Source organism: Marmota marmota, unplaced genomic scaffold (genome assembly GCF_001458135.2).
Source record: "Marmota marmota marmota unplaced genomic scaffold, marMar, whole genome shotgun sequence".
In the NCBI taxonomy this organism is placed as follows: domain Eukaryota; kingdom Metazoa; phylum Chordata; class Mammalia; order Rodentia; family Sciuridae; genus Marmota; species Marmota marmota.
Genome location: NW_026000252.1, coordinates 1,630,800 through 1,655,337, shown reverse-complemented (window position 1 = coordinate 1,655,337; position 24,538 = coordinate 1,630,800). Strand labels below are relative to the sequence as shown.

The following is a 24,538-nucleotide window of genomic DNA, read 5'->3' as shown; positions in this document are numbered from 1 at the left end:
TTTTTTTTTTTTTTTTTTTTTCCGGTACTGGGGATTGAACTCAGGGGCACTTAACCACTGAGCCACATCCCTAGCCCTATTTTGTGTTTTATTTAGAGACAGGGTCTCACTGAGTTGCTTAGCGCCTCACTAAGTTGCTGAGGCTGGCTTTGAACTCATTGCCTCAGCCTCCTGAGGCACTGGGATTACAGGTGTGTGTCCTCGTTCCCAGTGATCTTAGAGTCTTGATGGTCTCAGTTTAAGCTCCTGAGAAAGAAGCCATGCCGATCTCCACTCACCCAGTACAAGTCAGCAGGGCATTCCCCCTCAAACATGGTTAGACTTCTGAGGGCAGTATCTTGAGGCCATGGCTTTCCAATGCCATAGACTCACTAAAGAGGAATTCTCTGTTTCTGCTTCTGCTTCTCCCTCTCCTTTTCTATCTTCTCATACCTCCCTCCTCTTCCTCCTTTTTGTTATGACTCATTTAAGTTAAAAGACACAGACTTAGTTACACCACACCCATGCACAACTTTTACATATTTCTTTTTTATTGGTCCTTTTAAGTTATACATTACAGTAGAATTCATTTTGATATAATTATACAAACATGGGCTATATCTTGTTCTAATTAGGACCGCATTCTTGTGGATGTACACAATGGTGGGATTCACTGTAATATTTTCATATATGTATTTAGGAAAGTTGTTACAGTACATATTTTTAAAAATATTTTTAGTCGCAGATGGACACAATATCTTTATTTTATTTATTTTTATGTGGTACTGAGAATTGAGCCCAGGGTCTCACATGTGCTAGGCAAGCACTTTACCACTGAGCCACAATCCCAGCCTCGTGTATGAGCCCAACATTACTTATTTATTGGGAAAGAAAATGTAAAGTATGCCATTCATGCAGAGCAAAATAGATCCCTTAGAGTAAGTTAAGAGTGGGAGAGAGCCAGAGAAGAACATTAATGTAGTTAACAACACCCTCCTCCAATTTTCTACTGTTTTAGACAATTACCTCTAAATTCTCGAATATTTTGCATTTTTGTAGCCATAATATTAACCTGGAATCTCCTTTTTGGAGGAAACTATAAATGGATACAGTTAGCTCAGACATCAGGCTAGGTCTGAGTTTAATTATTGGAATTAAAGACATTGTAGCTGACCCAAGAATCTGAATTCAAGAGCAAGGGTCCAGGGACATTCTGCAGGCAGCAAGCAGCAGAGGGATTCTTCTTGGGAGCCACCTCTCCCATAAAGCCTGATATCTAGTTTGCTTTAGTATGGCTGCTAATTGACTCTTACTTGGCAGACTAAGAAATTTAAATCACTCCACTACTGACTTACCCCTATTAGAAATACTGCCAGAAACCCAAGTTAAAATCAGATGTCAGTTTTCTGTTTGTCTTGAATAACTTAAGACTTTCTTTTAGTATGTTTTTGTATTTTTCATCATTCATCACCACTCTCTGATTATGAGTTGAATGTCCACCAGATTGCAGATCTGGACCACACCCAGTACTGGGATGTCCCAAAGTCTATGCTGTTCACAGACACAGAGGATGGCACAGAGTGAGGCATCAAAAACAAATCATCATCATCATCATCATCATCATCATAATAATAACTTTTGGAATCAGAAAGTCTCAGTTCTGTCATTTCCTAGCACTATAACCTTGCTTTAAGTTCCTCAATAGTTATGAACCTGTTTTCTTTATCTCCAAAGTGGGGTTAATAATACCTGCTCAGTATACTCAGAGGATTGTTGTAGAATTCACTGGAAGAAATGAAGAATGGATGTTGAAGTTATTTGTGAAGCACTAGGCTGGAATAAAATGTTATGTTCCAAAAGAGTTTGAGAAGCTCACAACACAGGCTCTTTCTCTGCTCAATCAGCCACAGTGAAAGAGCAGGTCTGAGGTTTTCGTTTGTTGAGAATTCTCAGACTGTGCAGTGAATGGGGAACTTAGAATAAGTGTGTTAGATTTTTAACCATTAGGCCATAAACATAGCAGTTATGGCGTGCAGGTGTGAATTATGACAAACCAAAAGCTTTGCATGGAGTTCAGGACACATCACCCCAAAATATGGCACCTTGGCCCTTGAGAAAACAGCAGAAGCAGGAAGGTTACTCTTACCTTCCACCTGACAAGACATAAAATCTAGCAGACTCTTACCTGAAGTAGAGCATCCGACACTCATCCAAGAGGCAAATATTATGTAAATGAAGGAGAAGAATGTACTAATCTCCAAAGACATGGAGATAGAGAGGAATCTGAATAAGAAGAACTTGCTTTGTTCACCTAGTATATTATCATTAGATTATAGCACTTTTGTCCAATTTCACTTCACCACTGTCTACTTCTTTGTCACACTTAGCATAAAAAAGACACAAGCTTCGGGGCTGGGGCTGTAGCTGAGTGACAGAGCATTTGCCTAGCATGTGTAAGGCACTGGGTTTGATCCTCAGGACCACATAAAATAATAAATTAAATAAAGTCATGTTGTCCATCTACAATTAAAAAAAATATTTTGAAAAAAAAAAGACACAAGCTTCCCTGTTTCTTTTTTTTAATTTCTGAAGGCTCCCATATCATGTAAAACATACTAAAAATATTTTTATGCTTTTCTCTTGTCATTTTGTCTTTTATTATAGGCATTTCAGCCATAAACCTAGTGACGGATAAAGAAAACAATTCCACCCTCCCCTGCCCAGTAACATACTCCACTAGGAAAGTCATGTTTACTTTCTGTTTTCAAGGGAACTTAGAATAAGATATGGTACTTCAAATGTCATATCTTCCTCCTTGTATATGACTAGAGTTAAGGTGGAGTAAAATTGGGGTACCAGGTCAGAATGAAATACTGTTGTGGGTGAGAGGTAGAAGTGGGGCTGTATATGGATGAACCTACAGGGCATGTGCTTACTGAAATAAGCCAGCACATAAAGACAAATACTGCATGCTGTCCTGCCGCAGTCTGGCTGGGCAAATAACCGGGAGGTGACAAGCAACTTGTGAAGGTTGAAACAGCAGGAGCCGCTTTATTACGGGAAAGCAGAGGTATATATACCCAACTAATTACACATAGCTTAACTTAATTCACATCATCTAGATACAGCAATCAGCCAATAAGGAATCTCCATCATCTTAATGGCTCGGTGGCATTGCTTCACAAACCACTCCTCCTGGCAAACTGCCAGGTGCCATCTTGACTTGGTTGTGGCCCTCAACACAGGCAAAAGCTAAAAAAGTTGTTCTCATAGAAGAGTAGAATGAATGGTGATTATCATAGCCTGGGAAGGATTAAGCACAGGCTGGGGAGATAGGGAAAGGGTGGTTAACAGGTACAAAAAATATAGTTAGGGCAGGAAGAATAGGTTCTAGTGTTCTATAAAACAGTAGGGTGACTATAGTTAGCAATAATTTATTATATATTGGAAAAATAGATAGAAAAGATTTTGAATATTTACACCACAAAGGGATGATAAATGTTGGAGGTGATGGATATGTAATTACCCTGATTTGATAATTGCACGTTGTAAACATGTGTTGACACATCACACAGTATCCCATGAATAGGTGCAATTGTTATGCATCAATTTAAAAGAGAAAATGATGAAATGGGATTGTAAGCTAGCTCTACTGATGCCCAGCCTACTGAGCTCTTCACTATACCTTACTGGGCCCCAGTATGTTTGCTCCCTGTATGCATAAAGATAATGCCTCTGGATTCTGATGGGAAAGGGTTGTGCTAAGATTTTCAGAGTGACTTGCTGGCTAGGTTAAGGTCAGAGATCCTGCCTTCTTAAATTTCAGGACTTGTAACAGTTCAAAGCACTATTGCTTTTCCTGCCGCTGGTCTGGCCCATAAATAAAGGTATCGTTAGGAATCATGGTTCATGGAAAACAAAAGGTAATTTATTCCAGGTCTTCTGATAGAGATACTCACCTGTCCAATAAATTCACTCCAACTAACCAAATTTAAAGGTAGCAGCATTCTTGACTAGGTACATTAGTTAGTAAAAGGAAATTGGATTTCACTTACTATTTAAGAGCCTAAAACTCCTGGACAGGCTACTGATTTCTAAAATGCCACTTGGGAGGCTGGCTTCTTTTGCAGCTGAAGAATAAGACCCAGTTCTCCCAGCATAGCCTGATGTTTCTCAAGTGTGAAGTTGAAAGGACTTAGTCAACATGAATGCTGCATCTCTTTGTAAATTATGGTTTTTTTTTTTTAGTGTCGACTTCTCAATATAAGCTCATACTATTCACCTCCAGCTCACACAGTGTGGAGGTGAAAGATGTGGGGAGAAGGGCTCAAAGGAGGGGGGGATAGATTTGACAAATGCTTTGTATATGAGAAGAATTTGCTTCATGGTAGATTTGTGGAAGAAAATACAGCCTGTCTGATAAGATGTGGCACATTTCAGATGGGAGAGTGGGGGGATTGGCAGGACACCATTGTTTGCCCCTTACCCCACACAGAGCTTTGGGAAGTCTGCTTGCTAATGCCACATTGGGTGGCTTGCGAAGAAAGGTCAGACTACAGACTCGCTACATTCTCATTTATTCTTAACCTTCCTACCTCTGCCTCAGCTGCACCCTTTTCCAGTAGGTTGGGGTAGGTAGGGGGCAAATACTTTAAAGTCTTGCTGTGGCCCAATTAGTATTCACTATACAAAGGGCTGGCTTTCAATACATAGGGAGAGTTCACAGCTGTGGGGTGTAAGTAGACAAGTTACTGTGAAAGATGTGTGAAAGATTTTATTTTGGTGCTGGATTTGGAACAGGTGTAGGTCAAGAGAGTATGTCCCATGCACCTGAATGTTCTAAGAATACTTTGATCCTGGTGAAATAGACTCTCACGTTGATGTATGTTCACAGAATAATAAATAGATATTTAGGAAACAAAAATGAAGGGTTTTGTTCTATGAAATTTCACCTGTGGCTTAACAAAGTAAATATGTATATATCTATAGACATATAGTTATAATGCACAGTCTGCCTTCAGCTATTTGTATCTGTGTTATATGCTTTGGAAGTGATTGCAATTTAACTCCCCAATCCACCTGGGCAGCCCTTGGCCTAAAGCAGCCTACCAGACTCCTCCCCATTAGGGCATATTCAGAGAATGCAGATTCTTTATTTGAAGTTAGTATTAGCCCAAGTCAAACAGCATTACATAAACACATGAGAAAATTTCAATATCATACATTCCAAGGCCAGATGGAATATTTCAAGTGTCCGCAACTTTTGTTTTGTTCCATTAGAATAAAATATTGAGAATAGGTAATAGGAATTTCAAATGATAGATGCTGTGTTTCATAAATGGAGGTGATTCTACTGTTGATTCTAGAAATTTTTTTTTCTAATTCAAATATTTAAGGGGTTGGGAAAGTAGGTGAGTAGTACAGTTCGTCCCTATCATGTGCACAGCCCTGGGTTGGAACCCAGTACAACAAACACCAAAAAAAGAATACATTTAGGGGCTGAGGGCATAGTTTCGTAGTACAGTGCTTACTGGGAAAGTGCAAGGCCCTGGGTTTCAGCCCTAGAATTGCAAAAAAAGTGTGGGAAAATATTTTTGTGGAAAACCTTCAAAAGCTCTGTAAACTAAAAGCCATTTATGCCTTTACATATAGACATATAATTTAATAAATGCTATCAGGGCCAACCTGAAAAATCTAGAAGCCAGGATTACCACACAGAGTCATGGCTTATCAGTAGAGTGGTATACTAGACCTGATAATAAAAGGTTCCTTCACTTTACTTCAATTAATTCACCTCACCTACCTAATCATGTACCAAATCCAGTCTGAATTTTGTGAAGGTACAGAAGTGATGAAGATAGAACCCTTGTTTTTCTAGTGTTTTTCTTGAAGTTTACAATCTATATGTTAACCTTGGCAATGTTGACTAGCTATGTTTTCGAGGCCTATGACTTTTTTTTTAAAACAGAATATAAGTAGAAATCAAGTATCATATCCTAGGGAAGTATTGTTGCCTGAGATTTGCAGTCAGAAAAATGGATTCAAAGTCAGGCAAGAGGATTCACTGCCCACTTGTCTCAGGAAAGTCTAAGTTTCCTTGAGCCTCAATCTCCTAATCTAAAAAATGGGGATGGTATCTGAGCATACAGGCACATTTTTTAAATCACAGCTATTTAGAAGGCTGAGGCAGGACAATTGCAAGTTGTAGGCCAGCCTGGGCAACTTAGCAAGATCCTTGTCTCCATATAAAAAATAAACAGGACTGGGGGCACACCTGAATGGTAGAGTACCTGTGGATTCAATCTCTAATACCACAAGGAAAGTAAACAAAATAAAATATGGATGGTAATATTTAGCATAGTGTCTGGCAGAAGTGATACATGTAAGAAAGTTAATAGTCATTTCTTTCTTTCTTTGGTAAAGGATTGAACCTAGGGAATTTTTTTTTATCACTGAGCCACATTCTCAACCTTTTTTTATTTTTTTTAATTTTGTGACGGTATTTCAATAAGTTGCCTGAATTGGCCTCCAACTCACAATCCCTGTGTTGGCCTCTCAAGTTGCTGGAATTAGAGGTGTGCACCAGTGTTTCTGCCAATATTCATGATTCTTTATATGGAATTTCATTTAAGCTTTTGTCTGAAAGTGAAAAAATGACAAATCTGCAAATAATTTAACCAAAGAAACCAATTAGAATGGAGCTAAGTAAAAGAGTTAAAGCCATTTAAGACAAAATGTTTTTGCTACATGAGTGTAAAAGAGGGATGTTTTAGAAGGAGATATCCAATGGGTATTTTTGAATGAATGAATGAATGAATAAATGAAAAGAATTATAAGGGCAGGAAAGAGGAAGGGAAAGGGGGAGGAGAAAAGGAAGGAAAGCAGGCAGGCAGACTGGCTGTCTTGAACACCTATGCTTTTTAATACTCTCAATCCTGGGCTCACACAATGACATATGATTTACAGCTGATGACACTGACTGTTCACTGGTTAACTTGCTGTCTTTCCTTGGGCATTTTTAGGAAAGTCAGATGAGTAACTACACTGACATTTTTCAGACTCCCTTAGCTTGATTCTTATAATGAAATGTTCATTAGAATCAGGAGCACTCTGTGCATGGAAGGCTTCTCTTTTATTAATAGGCTACTCAACACTTCTCACGCCCCAATCTCCAATAGCAGTTCTTCCTCAATTTTGCAGTTCTCTTTTCTGAACTTATTCATAAATATAAACACCAAGTGCCATTAAAAGGTATCAATAGCATGAAGCCTGTAAAGGGTCCTCTCAAGTTAAAAATTTATTTATCATCTTAGGAAATCTCTGAATAATCTAGTCTTTTGCTTTCCCTACTAGGCTTTTGCTTTCTTTTCAATCAATGATTTCTTGTCTTCAAACCTTATCACTTTTTGTTTAACTCTGGTGATAACTGTGTTCTGTTCTTTACAAGGAAAGTGGACCAGCTGTGGTGTACACCTGTGATCTTAGCCAGGTGGGAGGTTGAAGCAGGACTATCACAAGTTCAAGGCCAGCCTCAGCAACTTAGCAAGGCCCTAAGTAACTTAGTAAGACCCTGTCTCAAAATAAAATGTAAAAAGGGCTGGGGATGTGGCTCAGTGTCAAAGCACCCCTGGGTTCAAATCCCAGTACAAAAAGAAAAAAAGGGAAATTTAGGGAGGAAATTGAAATGCATTTCAGAATTTGTTTCTACTATGATTTTTGTGAAAGTATCATATAATTATATTGCATTTCTTTTTTCAGATTGGCAAGTTATGTGCCCATTCTCAACAACGCCAGTATAGATCTGCTTATTATCCTGAAGATCTGTTTATTGACAAGAAGGTGTTAAAAGTTGCTCATGTAGAACATGAAGAAACCTTGTCCAGCCGAAGAAGGTGAGGTGTTTTTTTTTCTTTGTTTCAGCATACAATTAGCAATTGTGTTTAAGGTCAAAAACCCACTGGAGTGAAATTTTGTAAATACATGTTAATTAGTTCTTCTGTGTGGAGTGCTTAATTAAATTCCATTATCTGTTAATGTTAAAGAAAAAAGATATTATATCTGAGTCATATTTAAATGTAAACTTTCCATATGTAAATAACTAGAATAGCAACACAGACTGGATGAACTTCCCTATTCAAGATCCTTTATTGAGTAAACAGAATATTTTCTACATACAATCAGGTGTTACCATTTCATGGCTTGATTTGTGACTCTTCCCATTATTAACAGTGAGGCAGGATTAAGTTTATCAGAAAGACACTGACAAGACCCACTCATGCATACACACACACACATGCATATACTGCACTCTTTATATACTCTTTTTATTTTTTTTCTTCTTAGCCCTATGTTTTATTTTTTTTTATTTTTTATTTTTTTATTATTTTTTATTGTTGGTTATTCAAAACATTACATAGTTCTTGATATATCATATTTCAACCTTTGATTCAAGTGGGTTATGAGCTCCCATTTTTACCCCATATGCAGATTGCAGAATCACATCAGTTACACATCCATTGATTTACATATTGCCATACTAGTGTCTGTTGTGTTCTGCTGCCTTTCCTATCCTACTATCCCCCCTCCCCTCCCCTCCCCTCCCCTCTTCTCTCTCTGCCCCCTCTACTGTCATTCATTTGTCCCCCTTGTATTATTTTTCCCTTTCCCCTCACTTCCTCTTGTATGTACTTTTGTATAACCCTGAGGGTCTCCCTCCATTTCCATGCAATNTTTTTTTTTTTTTTTTTTTTTTTAATAGAAGGTGGCAAAATAGAGTCTTAGGCCTGTCCATGACAGTTCTTGTTTATAATTGTCTTATCTCACTTGTCAAAATCTTATATTTATAATCTATATTTTTACTAATCTATAACCTATAACTTACACTCTTACTGATTTTATTGATTAGTTCATCCCACAACACCACCAGCTATGCATTTTTTCAATCAAACCAAAATCAAATTTAATGGTCTTCAATGCAAAAGTCAAAATAAACAACAAACACAAATAAAGCAAAATAAAATTAATAGAACAGAGCAACCCAAAATGTCAAGGCAGTTATAAAGAGAATTTTGAGGGTTAATGTTTAAAACTACAAATCAAAGGGTTTTGTTGATAGATAACTGGCAATAAGTACTTTCCTGCTGAGTGTTCTCATGAAAGCAAAATTCCAAAACAAAATCCCACTGAGAAAGAAGTCTAACAGTTACAAGGAGGGATGTGTGAAATACAATGCTCAAATGTTTATGTGTTAATAAAAGAAATAGAGATATCTTATGCATTCAAGCTATACTAAATGCTCCTGGAAACTTGGAGAAATCACTGTGAGCAAGAGTGCCCAATGTGTGGGGCACTGTGCATGAAAATGTGTGGACAGAAATTTGGGATGTCGGAGGACCTGCACATCTTCAGGCATGCCTAGAGCTCAGGACTGCCTGAAATATACTGAAGTTTCCCTGAAACTCTTACATCCATTCCCATTGGTGCCCAGGCTTATGAAACACCTTCGTGTCTTCCTCTGGACCCAGCCTGGCCTGATATGTGCATCCCTCCCCTTCCTGGGAGTGGCCCATGTCAGACTGTACCACTGCCACTCCCAAGACCACTCTGCAGAGCCTAAGACTGAGTAATTAGGAAATGGCAGTGGGAACCCCTTTGGCAAACAATTTGCTGTCAACCAAAGCATACATTGCTTAAAGTGTTGAAGCAGTTGAGAAAATGCACACTTGGCATCTAACATCTTTAGATTAAAAACTAATCTAATTTAAAAAAAATCCAGTTTGTGGAGACTTTAAATAAAAGGAGTGTTAGTCTTAGAAGTAAAGCATGCTTCAGTTTTCCCACCATCCAGGGGGACTGGTTAGTCAACACAGTCTACTTAGGTTTCTGCTTAAGTTCTATTTTAAAGAAAATCACTCGAGACGCTTAAAATTGGTTAACATCATGGGGGTTTCAAACAGTTTAACATATCAGTTCCATCCCAGAGTATAGGTGAAAACTGGCACAAAATGAGTTGTACACTAACAAAAACGTTACAATTTCTTCTCTCTTAATTATTTACTCTGCACAAAAAAGAAAAAGAACAAAACAAAACAAAAACATGGGTTTATTATTTGTAGGACTTGGTTGGTTTTGAAGGAAACTTGTAAGATTTTATCCCCCAGGTGGTAGCCATTCAGACTTGCTATGGCCATTGTAGCTTCTTCACAGTTTGTCATGGTAACAAAACCAAACCCTTTGTACTTATTGGTGTTGAAATTGCAAATGAGTTTGACATTGATGACTATGGCAAAGGGGCCAGACATCTGCCAGAGGATCCCCTCATCAGGGATTCCCCAGGGTTGCAGATGGAGATGCCTTTCCTGGGACATTAGCAATAGAAAACCTACTCATGTGATCTATACCCCTGAGGATGACCTGAACTTTTGCACCTGGTGATGCACTGGGCCATGGAACCACCTTGCAAGTAGAGAACAGCTGTGAGAGCAGGGCCACATTTTTGTTCTGATTGGAACTGGCTGCAGACTTCTTCAATGTAATGGGCTCCAAGGAACCTGGAGGTTTGTGACCACTGAAACTGGTAATTGCCTCTTCTGCTTCCGACCATTTGTCAAACTGGATAGATGCAATTCCTCTGGATAAATAAACCTGTGGTCTGATCCACAAGGCCCCAGGAGTTGATGATTTGGCTGAATCTAGAGAACATATCCTCCACATCCTTCCAGGTCATGGTTGTATTGATGGACAAGTTGGATTCTTTGATGACTTCTAAGCTTCGGCGAGCATATGATACCCCAATAGTTTTTGACTGAAGTCTCAGACCATTCAGCATGCTTATCGACCCTGGTCAGTCCTTGGCAGTCATGAGAATCACAAAACCATAGCCCAAGGTGTGCCCTGCTACTTTATCCTGAATAAGTTTTACAGATTCAACTTCACCAATGTTGCTGAATAGATTTTGCAACTTGTCCTGGTTCATATTCTGAAAATCACTCATTTTCTCAATGTTGTCCCTTCAGTCTTTGGCCATGTACTCTTCACAACCATTAGACATTGTATTTCTTAAAAATATGGATACAGGCTGGTACTAAAGGTCCCACTCTGCCTATTCTTCTCAGTTATTGTAGTTGAAGTACCCAATGACATCTCTTCCTGGTTTTTATTTGCATTTCCCTGATAGCTAATGATCCAGAACATTCTTTCATACGTGTGTGTGTGTGTGTGTGTGTGTTTAACCATCTAGTTTCTTAAGTGAAAGATATTCTCTCATCTCCTTTGCTCATTTTTTAAAAAATAACTTTATTTAATTTATTTATTTTCATGTGGTTCTGAGGATCGAACCCAGGTGCCTCATACTTGTAAGACAAGCACTCTGCCATTGAACCATAATATTTTTTGTTTGTTTGTTTGTTTGTTTACTGTGGAGTTTTGAGAATCTTTATATATTGTAACCACTAATCCTATGTTGAATACCTAACTTGTAAATATTTCTCCAAGTTTGCAGCTTGTCTTTTCATCCACTTTCCATGGTCTTTCTTTGTGTTGTTGGAGCAATCTGGTGAAGGAATGAGTTTGTGAGGGCTGTCTTATCTTGTTAGGTCTAGATGGGAAGTGAGAGGCCTTGGTGGTCTCCTTCTGGGAGTGACACAAGACATCCTGCTGCTGCATGCCTCTTTCAGTCTTGAGTCTCAAATCAGTTTGCCTTCCTCTTCAAAACTCCCACCAGACTCCTTGGACTGCTTCTTGCACTACTTCCAGAATTACAGTTGTATTTTGTGAGGAAAAACAGAGAAACTATCCACAATATCTTGTCTGCCTGGAATTGTAAGCACAATTAGAACATAAAATGTGAACTGAAAATTGGATGCTATTGCTAATATTGGAGGAGCAGATTCAATATCAAGTAGACTTCATACTTCAAGTAAATGTATACACTTAATGGATTTTCAACCAGCTTATTTGGGGAGATGATGGGAAAAGAAGAAAACTAAATGTAAATTTTATATGAAAAGTAAATTTGCAAAGGCAATCAATAAAATATTAAAAAGAAAAAAAATCAATGAAAACAACCTCATTAAACATTAACACTTACTACAAAACTATAAAAATTGTTTTCTAAGTTTAAATTGACAAAGGATGGTAGAATAATCAGAAAAACAATAGGAAACAAATGAGAGCTTTCATAATGCAGATGATTTTTAGTCAAATAGAAAAATATTGCTTAATAAATTATATTTGCATATGAGTTAACTTAAAAAATAAATGTGTTTCTTTATATGATTCTGTATGCAAAATGCATTTTTTTTTAATTTTTTATTGTTGGCTGTTCAAAACATTACATAGTTCTTGATATATCATATTTCACACTTTGATTCAAGTGGGTTATGAGCTCCCATTTTTACCCCATATACAGATTGCAGAATTACATCAGTTACACATCCATTGATTTACATATTGCCATACTAGTGTCTGTTGTGTTCTGCTGCCTTTCGTATCGTATCCTCTACTATCCCCCCTCCCCTCCCCTCCCCTCCCCTCTTCTCTCTCTGCCCCCTCTACTGGCATTCATTTGTCCCCCTTGTATTATTTTTCCCTTTCCCCTCACTTCCTCTTGTATGTACTTTTGTATAACCCTGAGGGTCTCCCTCCATTTCCATGCAATTTCCCTTCTCTCTCCCTTTCCCTCCCACCTCTCATCCCTGTTTAATGTTCATCTTCTTCTCATGCTCTTCGTCCCTACTCTGTTCCCAGTTACTCTCCTTATATCAAAGAAGACATTTGGCATTTGTTTTTTAGGGATTGGCTAGCTTCACTTAGCATAATCTGCTCTAATGCCATCCATTTCCCTGCAAATTCTATGATTTTGTCATTTTTTAATGCAGTATACTCTTTTTAAAGCAATAAAAGGAAGGATATAGTTTATATTTCTTGAAACAACAGTCTAGGGACAAAATATGACTTCTTATTGCTTTTACTCTCACTCAGCCCATCTAGCTTCCCTCCAACCCTGTTCTAATTCCTTGGTTATACTTGAGGGGTGGAAATTAGATGGGAAGCACATCACAACTGAGAATTTCCATACCCAAAAAGCTAACTCTGTCACTGGCTCAAAAATTGATGGCATGAGCTCTTCTTCTTGTTGATTTTGAGGAACTTGGCCTATAGATGGAAAATGAAGTCTGGAGTAATAGCACATGCCTGTAATCCCAGCGACTCAGGAGGTTGAGGCAGGAGGATCACAAGTACAAAGTCAACCTGAACAATTTAGCAAAGCTCTAAGCAACTCAATGACACCCTGTCTCAAAAAATAAAAAGGGCTGGGGATGTGGCTTAGTGATTAAGTACCCCTGTGTTCAATCCCCAGTACCAAAAAAAAAAAAAATTAAGAGATAAAATAAGTAATATATCAGATTTGGGGTAAGTTATTTAATTCCTCTTGATTTACTATAGGAAGTTTTGAAATAGTAATTCTGAGCCTTATATGGTTCAGTTTAGAAAAAGAGAAGGCGGAATGTAGCTTGAGAGAGTATGTGTCCCTAAGGAAACAGTGCAAAATGTTCCATTTTCTTTTCTCTTGTTGACTTCCAATCCAATAGATTACTAGTTTCCTTATAGCAGCCTAGTTAAAGTGTGATTCAAGAATCTCTGGGAGTCGCAGAGACCTTTTGGGGTGTCAGTAAGTTTCTGTGAGATCTTCCTTTGGTAACTATATATCTGAGTGAAGCTAGAGTTTGTTTATATATTTCAACCAAAACAAAATTGCAACAGATTAAATACAGAAGTCAGTAGGAGAAGCTACCTGTAGTCTAACAAGTCAGACAGTAAAGATATCTTGCAAAAAGAAACAAATGTTACTTTTGTCATTAATTTATTAATAAAATGTTATTTATATTTACACATTATGAATATATGATGGCTAGTTTCAAATTAATAATAGGTCTTAATTTTTTCTGAGTTTTAATTTCTAAAATAGTAAGTATTGTTAGATATATAATATATAAACTAAAACTTTTTAAGTTCTTCCATTATTTTTAAGATTGTAAAGGAGTTATAATAGTCTTATTACTACATAATGAATTACCAAAAACAACTATATAAAATAATTATTATTTTACAGTTTATGTCCATCAGAAATATTGAAACGGTTAGGTAGGTGGTTCTCAAAGTCTCTAAGGAATTTTCAGTCAAGATGTTGCCTGGGGTTGCAGTGTGGTTTTGGTTTTGTTTGTTTGTTTTTGGTTCTGGGAATGAAACCCAGATCTATACCCCCAGCCTAGAGCTACAATTTGACTAAGGCTAGAGTCAAAATGGCTCACTTAGAGGTTTGGCAAGTTAGTGCTGCTTGTTGGAAGGAGGCCTGAGTTCCTCACTAGGTAGACCTCTGAAACAATACGGCAATTGGCTTCCCCACAATAAGTGATCCATGGAAGAAAGCAAAGAGGAAGCTGTATCATCTTTAATGACCTAGTATTGGAAGTGAGACACCATTAATTCTGACATATTAGATTTGTTAGAAACAAGTATTAATGCATATTTAAGAGGAGGGAAATCAAGCTCCACTTCTTGAAGAGAGGAGTACCAAGAAACTTATGGACCAGCCTCCTAACACCACGATATTTGAGAATCATTTTTTTTCAGCCACTTAGGGGTTCTTTGGGACATTTTTGTCACTCTGGAATGACAGAATTAGGCCATATATCAAGGCCCTCTTTACCTTCTGCTTGTCCTTTGTTCATTGTTCTCCATTGCCTTCACTCTTGGCCTGAACCACAGAAGCTCCTAAGGAATTAACCTCAGTCCATGTAAGACATTAACTTTTAACTGGTGAAAACCTCTTCCATATTTAACTGAAGTGAATACATACATATACATGTGTATATGAGATATAGATATATGATACATACCGTATATATGATATATCTTATCATAGTATATGAGGTATCATATACTTACAGATATATGATACATACCATATATCTATATCTATATATTCAGTTCAACAGGAATTTATTTAAAACTTGTTAGTGATATAATATATACTGGATAGTGAAAATACCAATAAATAGTCCCTGTTCTTCAGCTCAGTCTAATGCGGAAGTAGACTTTAAATGCAAACAATTCCAAAGATAGTTGTATGAGAACTAAAGCCAAAGAATTCCAGAGTACAGAGGCAAGCTACATGGAAAGACAGAACCTCTGCCCAGGGAAATTAGAGTTGAGGCTTCATGAAGGATGTGGTATATGAATTTGTAACAAAACCACATGTGGAGCTTTTTCAAAGTAAACATACCAATCTAGTTCTATATTGAAACTGCCCTGTCAGTATGTACAATTTTTATGTATAGTTAAATTTAGAATAAATAAAATTTAAAAACAGAAATTGTCCTGTTGATCCAGAGGTATATCAAGGTCCTGCTGCCATGGCTTCTGTCATGGTTTCTGTCTCATTCACCATACCAGGAAGGAGTGTATGGCTGTTGATCTTCCAGGGAAAGGAAAAATTGTCTGGTTAACCAGGTATGACATTGTTTTTAGAGTCATTTTTGAACTTGTAGCTAACCTCAAATAAAATAAAAGAGAAATCAACAAAATCTATAGACTTGAGTAAGTGGCAGTTAGACAGGGCTCCTTTGGGTATTGGGAGAATGAACCTGCCTCATGATGTTCCCATCTTTTTTTTTTCTAGCTGAAGCCTTAGAGTCTGATATGGAGCCTTTCTTTCTGAATTTTCTAACAGAAGGATTGAACAAAACAACAGGAGCCTGTCTGATTTAATTCAACTCCTTCAAATAACCGTAAACTTTCTTAGAGGAAAGGGGTGGGGATTAAGATGATCTCTTGCTAAATGCCCTGCCTCCCCACAATCTGATGTTATCAGAAGGGTTTGTTTTGGCAGTATTAGTACCTCTATAAATTTCTCAGTGTGTTCTGCACAGCATTTCATACTGTCCAGAAAAATATATGCATGCCTCCAGCACTCCCCACACCCATGCCCAAGCTCCATCCTCAGTAGTTAAAAATATGATCATTCTAAAGGAACCCTATTGCAGCATTCAATCTGTGGAGGTTGTGAGGGAGCTGTCTGAATCTGATTATGACTTGAAAAGCCCTTTGCCTTATTAAAATAACAACACACAAAGAAATGCAGGATTCCTTTGGTAGCATTCAGAAATCATCTGTTTGTTTTGTCTGCCCCCAACTGGGTAGTTTGCAACACACAACTAATCTTAGAAATAGCTTAGTTCAATTTAAAGGCGATTTTATACTCAACGGGTGGTCTATATATGGCACTTGGGGTTCCTTTAAGGGATAAGTATTGAAAATATCTGTCATCAAATTTAAAACAGTGAGAGTCGAACAAGATGCACATGTAGGAGAACCAAAACAGAAGCAATCAGATCTTCACAGCCCCTTTCACCTCCAATATTTTCAGCACATCTTAGCCTCTCCATCCCTGACTCTCCTGAATGGTTTCCTTACCACTTCCCTTGTGGTACTGTTTACCTTGTCGTTTCCACATTCCAAAAACTATTTGGTAGAAAATATAAGCATACCTTTCCATTTTCCAAACCCTAAATCTATAGTCAAATAGTCCAACTTACATCTATATACCAAGCTTCTGTCCCAGCTGATAACCTGTGAAAAAATTCACAGTTCCTCCATCCTTGTGAAATTATATTTATGTGTTACAGCCATCTGCATCCTCTCCTTCCCCTCTGTGTTGGTCTAAAGGAGCAATGGATTACGTGACACTACTAAATGACCTAGAAAGAAAAGAACAAAAGGTGTTCTCAGCTCCCTTATTGAAAATCACTACTTACTCTCACTTCCCCTTGGACTACTTCTCTAACTTTGGCTAGGCAGCTTTGAAAGCCTTTCATCTTCTGACCAAATCCACAAATGTCCTGAGTGAATGAGCAAATTTAAGGTCTGGTATAAAAATCATTCTATCTTATGGAACTTCTGTATTACAGGACTCTACTTCTTTCAATATTTGTCATCATCATCTGTATGCTGAGCATTGTGTGAGGGTTACGAGGAGCTCCTAGTCTAGTTAGGGAGACAGACACATAAATAAATAATTTCATATGTTGGGGGTGAGTGCCAAAACAGAGCTATGTAAAAGAGTCACAGCATCACAGATGAGGAAGCTAGCAGCTCCGCTGGGAGAATCAAGAAAGGCTACTTCGAAAAGGTATCTTTTGAGCTCAGCCCTAAGAATAAGTAGAAATTCAACAGATGGAAGAGGGAAGGAAGGTGTTCCAGGCAAAGGGAACAAGATGAGAAAAGTACTCTAATCTTCAGAAGTTCAGAAAGTTGTTTGGGGTCAAATTGAAAGGCTCCGTCCCACAGAATTAGGTATGATCTTGTGCCATTCCAATCTTAGTTATTTGATTTTATGTACTTTTTTGCATTTTCAATTATTTTTTAAACAGTGAGCTTGTATTACTTTACATTAACAAAAAAAGAACCTTAATAATAAAAAAAAAAGTTCAGGGGCTGCAGTCAGGGATGAAAGGCTGTTTTTATTTGCAGTGGTTTCCAATTAGCTCTGCTTTGATGCCTGCCCAAGCAAATCATTGCAAGAAAGCAAAGGCAATCCCCTCCCCCATAACCACAGACCAGGACGCCCCTCTCTCTAGGATGATGGAAGCCCTCCAGGGAAGATCACGTGCCCCCAGCAGCAATATTTCAAAATGGCTCATGCATGCAAAGGAGCCCTATCCTTTAGTTCCACATTTAACAGACTGAAAGGGAACCTCTATGAAGAGACTCTTTTTCCTGAGCAGACTGTCAGAAGCAAATGTTGGGTTTGTCCTGAGAACCACAGGCTCCACTATTTAAATGGCAATGGTATGTTCTGCATGTTAGTATTCAGAATAAAGTGGAGTTAGAATCAAAGAGCAATCCCTTTAATCAAATTGCTTTCCTATCTTGGGCAACTAATTGTCCATATTTTCTAGAAACAATTCAGTTGAACAGGCTGCCTTAGTTCACCGGTGGAGATTCTTTTGTTGTCTTCATGGGCTACTATCACAAAGGAAAAATCGGGACTGGGTCATACATGGGTAATTAATATGTCATTTAATTTAGCTTCAGGTGTCTTTATAAAGAGAAAAATAGAAAGATTTGGCACATCTCCTTTTAAAATTAGAAGCCAAAGAATATAAAGCTTTATTTAAGAAAACATACAAATAAACTTAATTGTCACGTAGAAGCAAGTTTAGGAAGGAATGACAGGAAGATACAAAGAGAAGGAGAATCAAGAGAGGCACCGTAAACTCGGTAGGGGGTAAACTACTCCTGTCACACTCTGCTGCCATGGTGTCAGAGGACATTATCACCTGTTGTTGCTGTCCTTTTTGAAAAGCTCATTGACTCTCCAACAGTTTAGAAAGCCTTCTTTTTTTCTGTCCTCCAAAATAGTATGTTTGGATTTATTTTCAAGAGTTTGAGTTTGTTTTGGCAACCAAGATTTATTTTCTCACAGTAATGCAGAAGCTTTTGCATAAAAGAATGGCATGCACTATAATAACACTGCCATTTGGGACTCTGGGGTATTGGAGTTTGGTAGCTGTGTGTTCTCCAACTGATGGGTACTACTTCATCCCACAAAGCTGAGAATTATTTGAGAAGCAACTTATTTTTTTATTATTTTGCAGTGATAGAAATGAAACCCAGGTCCTCACGCATGCTAGGTAAGTTAGGCAAGTACTCTGCAATGGAGCTACACCTGAAGTTCCTATTTCATTATTCTAAGATTCCTTTCCAATCAAATCCACTTTTATTCTATGTAACTTCTAATGGATATAATACACACTGAGAACCATAAAGAACTCAGTAAACAAACCTATGCAGAAGAATAGATTTTGGGCTGGGGAGGTAGGTCAGTGGTAGATCACTTGCCTGGCATGCACAAGACCCTGGGTTTAATCCCCAATACTGCCAAAAAAGTTTGAAAAAATAAATGTGAAACTTTATTCAAGTGAAAAGTCAGTAAGGAAATATACCTAAATATTAACAATGATTATCTCTAGCAGTGGGATGTGAATGCTTTTTTCTTCTACCTTTCTTTATTTTTACTACCCACAATGAGTGTATGTTTCTTTAATGATGAAAAAGAAAATCAAAAGCCTTTATAAATGATGAAGGAAAAAATATAATGTAACCATAGGTTACAGATGTTACAGTGCTAAAGTTGCATATCTTACAAATTTCCATTCTCATTGCTCACCTGTATGTTTACTTCATGTCCATCCCACTCTGTTTTCCCAAGTTCTCCTGCCTCCTTCCATTCTTCCAATTGGCAGCTCTCCCCACACAGTAGACAAGCCTCTCTTTCTCTTAGAGATATTTCTTACCTCTTCTGAGCCAAGTTGCTGGGATTACATATGTGTGTCATTGTGCCTAGTATGTCTGTGTGTGTGTGTGTGTGTGTGTTTTAAGCTAGCTAGTCTTTGAAAAATAATACCAGAAAAACATCTGTTGAGAGAGAACATGGTTGTGCCTATTAATATCCACATCAAAAGATGAGGGATTTTAATTATATTGTGCACATGAAGTTATCTGGAATTTAAATTTTAAAAAAATATTAATTTTTTTTAGTTGTAGTTGGATGCAATACTTTTATTTTATTTATTATTATGTGGTGCTGAGGATCAAACCATGGGCCTCACGCATGCTAGACTAGCACTCTACTGCTGAGCCATAACTCCAGCCCTGGAAATTAATTTTTTTAAATCTTTATTTTATTTATTTTTATGTGGTGCTGAGGATCGAACCCAGTGCATCACACGTACGAGACAAGCCCTCCACCACTGAGCCACACCCCCGGCTCCTGGAAATTAATTTTTTAAAAATTATCTTTCATACATAAATTTTTCTGTATAATACATACTTCATATATATAGTGTGTTTCTATTCTATAGATTCATGGCAATGGTAATATTGGCCATGGCTAATATCACAGAGGGACAACTCTGCTTACTTGTGTGAGTACTATGGTAAACACTTAGTGAGATAGTTGCTATCATTATCTTCCTTTTACAGATGAGAAAACTGAAGTTCAGAGAAAGTTAGAATTTGCCAAAGTTTCATTGCTGCGTAAGTGGGGGAGTAGCTGGGTTTTGAAAATCACTTAGGTTAGACTCTAAAATCAGTATTCTTAGCTATTGCTCATCATAGGATTGAAGAGGTTATTCTGAGAACCAGACCATAATTATAACATGGTTGTTAAATAAAACTGTGTTATCAGTTCAAAATAACAAATTCAAAAGTAAGTTGTGAAAAAAACCAGTCCCATTTTGTCCATTCTATATGTCCTGGAGCGGTAATACATACTCTATGAAGTAGTATCACCTTTTATTTCTCTAAGTTACCTCATTCAAGTTTAAAAGAGTTTCTTTGAGTTCTAGAATATGATAACCCAAGATTGTGTTACACTATCCACATTCCTTGTGGTTTTATTAGATTTTTATCTTTACCCTTCCAAGTAATATCCTTCCATACTAAAGTGGAAGGTCTTATGTTTATTACAATCCCTTGTCCCCTTGACATTTAGATCCAACCTCATCTGGATCTTCTTCAACTTGTCAATGATCTTTATGTTCAGAGAAGAAAATTATAAAGTTGGGAGGAATGGAGAAAATCAGGGTACTTGTATTTTCAACTTCTTGTGAAATCAAATGAAGGCCTTGCTGTGGGTTAGATTTTTCTTGCCCTGAGTTACGTTAATCAGAGTGGGTGTGGAGGTAGGAGAACTTAAGGGAAACTCTTTCATTAAAAAGAAGACCATGGTTTCCCATGGACTAATGGCCACATTTCATTTCCTCATGGAGTGGGGAGAATTACTCAGCCTTAGCCTTTAGTCTTTCAGTTTCCACTTTGGGGACTGTATTATTACCTTGTAAAACAGAGCATCTCTCCTATTAGCTGTTAATTGAACCCATCTTTTTCCTCTGTGAGAAACTAATGTTGACTTTTATTTTCAGAGCTCTGTATTGAGCCTCTTCTCTTTGAAGATTGATGATACTCAGACACCAGGAGTAGGCTGTGAGGGGAGTAGGGGCACAGCAGGCAGTAGCTGTTAGGGTATCAGGTGTTATATATGTCTCAATAACCTTTCATGAGTCGTTCTGTCCATCACCCTGGCTTTCCTGTGAGTCTTTATAAACATGTGCTGAGAGCTAGTTTGTTCTTGTTCTATCCCCCACTCAAGTTATTAGATGAAATGAATAGTTTATGGTAATAAAATGGAAAATGGCATTAAGTGCAAGATGATCACTTCGACCATTTTGGACAGATCTTAAGACAAACCTCAAAAAGCATTTTGGGGCTTGTGATTTCCACCAGTGTCCAAATAAGATTCAAAGGCCCATCCATTCTTAGCCTGGAGACAAAATTGATAATTATTTCACTGCCAGAAAATTCCCTGGCCAGAGTCTTCAAAAACTTTGTGTAGACTTAGGGTAGATTTGGATGTGAAGAGCACTTTAACTTTCTATCAGGGACATTGTTTTAGAAAATAAAGTGTATTTTATTTTTTTTTTGTTTACCACTGGACATCTATATATAGATATTTAAATATTTCTTCATAAATATGTTCACTTCTCTCCAGTTTATGGTGTCACTTTGTATATACATATGCGGCTGAAACAAGATAATAGGCAAGAAATTTCGCTGGTATTTATGTGTGTTTGTATACATTTTCATATATAATATGTTCTCACTGTCCTCTCTCACACACACATCACATACACACACATTTGTCTTATCATACACAGCATAAAAAACAAAGCAAATAAATAATAAAATATACTAGAGCCCTCTGACCTTCCCTCCCCCTCATAGGACCATAATATACAAATGAAGAACAAAGAAACCTTGCTCCTTTAGCAGATGTGTATTACTCTGACTATATTACCAGGAGAATTTCATAAAGCTTACACTGTTCTGAGCACCCTGTGATTCTGATCTGCAACCATTAGCCAGAGCCTATATGGAAAGGGGCCATCTCTAGGGTAATAGCATTGTAAATTACAATCAATGCACTCAATTACACTCAGAAACCAAAAGATATGTAGTGCTCCAGTGTGCCTTGTAATCAGCACCTTTGAGAATGTAGGTAACAGCATTCTGAACAAAAAAATGGAAGCTGCCAAACGTGTTAGAAAATGGATGTTAGAATTAAATCATCCTTCAGATAGGAATAGTACCTTATATGGTAGGCAGCCTTTTTCCCCCTAATATCATTTTATTGATTAAAAAAAAACTAAATTGTGGCCTTGTAGCCAAGAATGTCTTTAAAAATCATTTATTGCACTAATCAGCCTGGCAGAGCCTTTCTATCATGCTGATAAGGAAATTAAACTTTTCTCATACTGAGTTTACTTGCCTCTTATGCACAGATGTTTTGTTTTTGTTTCAGAGAACTAATTCAGAAGTTGAAATCTTTCATCAGCTTCTATAATGCTTTGCCTGGCTACATCTGCAGCCATAGCCCTGTGGCCGAAAATGACACCCTGTGCTGGAATGGACAAGAACTCGTGGAGAGGTAATCTTTTTTAATAGTTAAATATAGCAATATTTGACAAATAATCATCATATGTTCATCTGAAAGTTAATTCTCATTTGCCATTTTTTCACAAGAAATTCTATACAAAACATAAATATGAGCATCTTTGATGTTTGGATTCTGTGTATAACTCAGAGCTCTTGTAGAATTTACAAACTTTAAAACACATAGAGAACTGTGTGCATCCAGGGGCATTTTACAAAGAGCTTCTTTCGTCTCTTCATTATGTAAATATGGTTTGAAGAAATCATATTCATACTAATAGCTATCATTTCTTGAACATTAACTATGTATTAAGCACCAAGCTAAGTGCTTCATATCAATCTTTTCAGTTTTTCAACAGTCCTATTAAATGAATACTATTATTTTCCCCCATTTTACAGAGGAAGATGGGGGTTAAAAAGAAAGGGGGAGTACCATTTCACTGAGCAATTTTACTGAAATGTTTGTCATTTGAGTATTGATATATTTATGTTGTCCTCATCTATAAAGAATTTGCTCATCACTGACAAAGAAACAATATATATTCATTTATTCAGCAAATATTTACTGGACACCTTCTAAGTGCTAAGCATGTTGAACTGAACAAAACAAAGTTCCCTATCCTTGTGAGTTTTAATTCTATAGAACTAATGGTATTCCTAACCTTCTTTACTTTATGCTTGTGAGCAATATCTTGTAATTAAGGAATTAGATCCAGAGGGTAGAATTCTTAGGAAATCACAGAGTTGATGAAGATGATTTAAAAAACATTTGTACAAGTAACAGTGTGTTGTAGAGGAGAACACAGAAGAGACCCAAAATCAAGTTCTGAGTCTTTCAAATTAGTTTCTTAACTTAAGGAAAGTAATTTGTTCTCTCTAGGCCTTGGTTTCCCATTTAAAAATGAGGTGGTTGGATTAGAGACCTTCCAGTTTTGATAGTCTGTGTGCTTTTATTCCTTATTAACTTATTCATTCATACCTTCAGCTTTCATCTTTTGAGATATTATGTGTTAGGCACCATCGTAGGCACTAGGGATACAGGGTAAAGAAGGAAAGCTTTGATGAGCTTACTTTCTATTGGGTCCCAATACCAGGACATAAGATGCTGAGTGAAGTTTATTCACAGTTCATTGTAATGGGTGACAGAAGGCTCTGGAGTCAGATGAACTTGGATTTGTATCTCAGTTCTGCTACATACTGTGTATGGCCTTGGGTAAGTCACTGGACCTGTAGAAAATCTCAAGGTCCTCTTCTGTAAGGGCATCTAATAGAGTTATTGCAAATACTAAGTGAGGTCATATGTCTAAAGCCCTTAGCACACTGGCACATACTGGAAACTCAATGCATGTTACTTATCTTTTTCCTCTCTTCCTCCTCTAATTCTCCTCTTCCCAATACAAAATGGAACAAATACCTGAACATGTTTTTTTTTCCCCTCACCTAAATCCTTTTACTGACATGGGACACTGAGAATGAGGGTGCATGCCATCCTGGTTGAGGCATTGAACTTGCACAGAGATAGACTTCTCTATATCAGCAAATGTTGAATCAAGATGGAGAGATTAATGTCCACATGCACCCCACTGTACTCTGGAGAAACAGTGTGTGTTTGACCTCCTAAAACCTCATGAGGTACTAAGTCAAATCATGAAAATGTATTTAACTGTTTTGTCATATTTCTTTTAATTTTCAGAGAAAAGGGATGTTATTTGGCTTTATAAAAAGCTGATGCTTCAAAACAGGTATAAGCAATAGATTATTAGAAAAGAAAATACTCATGGGTCAAATATGTGTTTCTTGCATAAACTTCATGAGAAACTATCCTAGTTATTTGTCCACTGTATGTTAATATGGTGAGACTAATTCCTGAATATTTATTTGTTTTAAGAAGCATGCATATATGTGTATGTGTGTGTGTGTGTATATATATATATACATATATATATATATATACACACACACACACACACACACACAAATACATACATACTGGGGATTGAACTCA

At 37.3% G+C, this 24,538-nt stretch overlaps 1 protein-coding gene and 1 pseudogene across 1 annotated transcript in view; one reads left to right on the top strand and one right to left on the bottom strand.

Moving 5' to 3' along the window:
* Gpc3 (glypican 3) overlaps positions 1-24,538 on the top strand; it is a 370,154-nt gene that overhangs the window by 219,219 nt on the left and 126,397 nt on the right. The window contains exons 3-4 of the mRNA XM_048796570.1: positions 7,738-7,871; positions 22,403-22,528. Of these exons, the coding sequence (XP_048652527.1) occupies positions 7,738-7,871; positions 22,403-22,528 (260 nt within the window). The remainder of the gene's footprint in view (positions 1-7,737; positions 7,872-22,402; positions 22,529-24,538) is intronic.
* Positions 10,029-11,029, bottom strand: LOC107159558 (annotated as a pseudogene).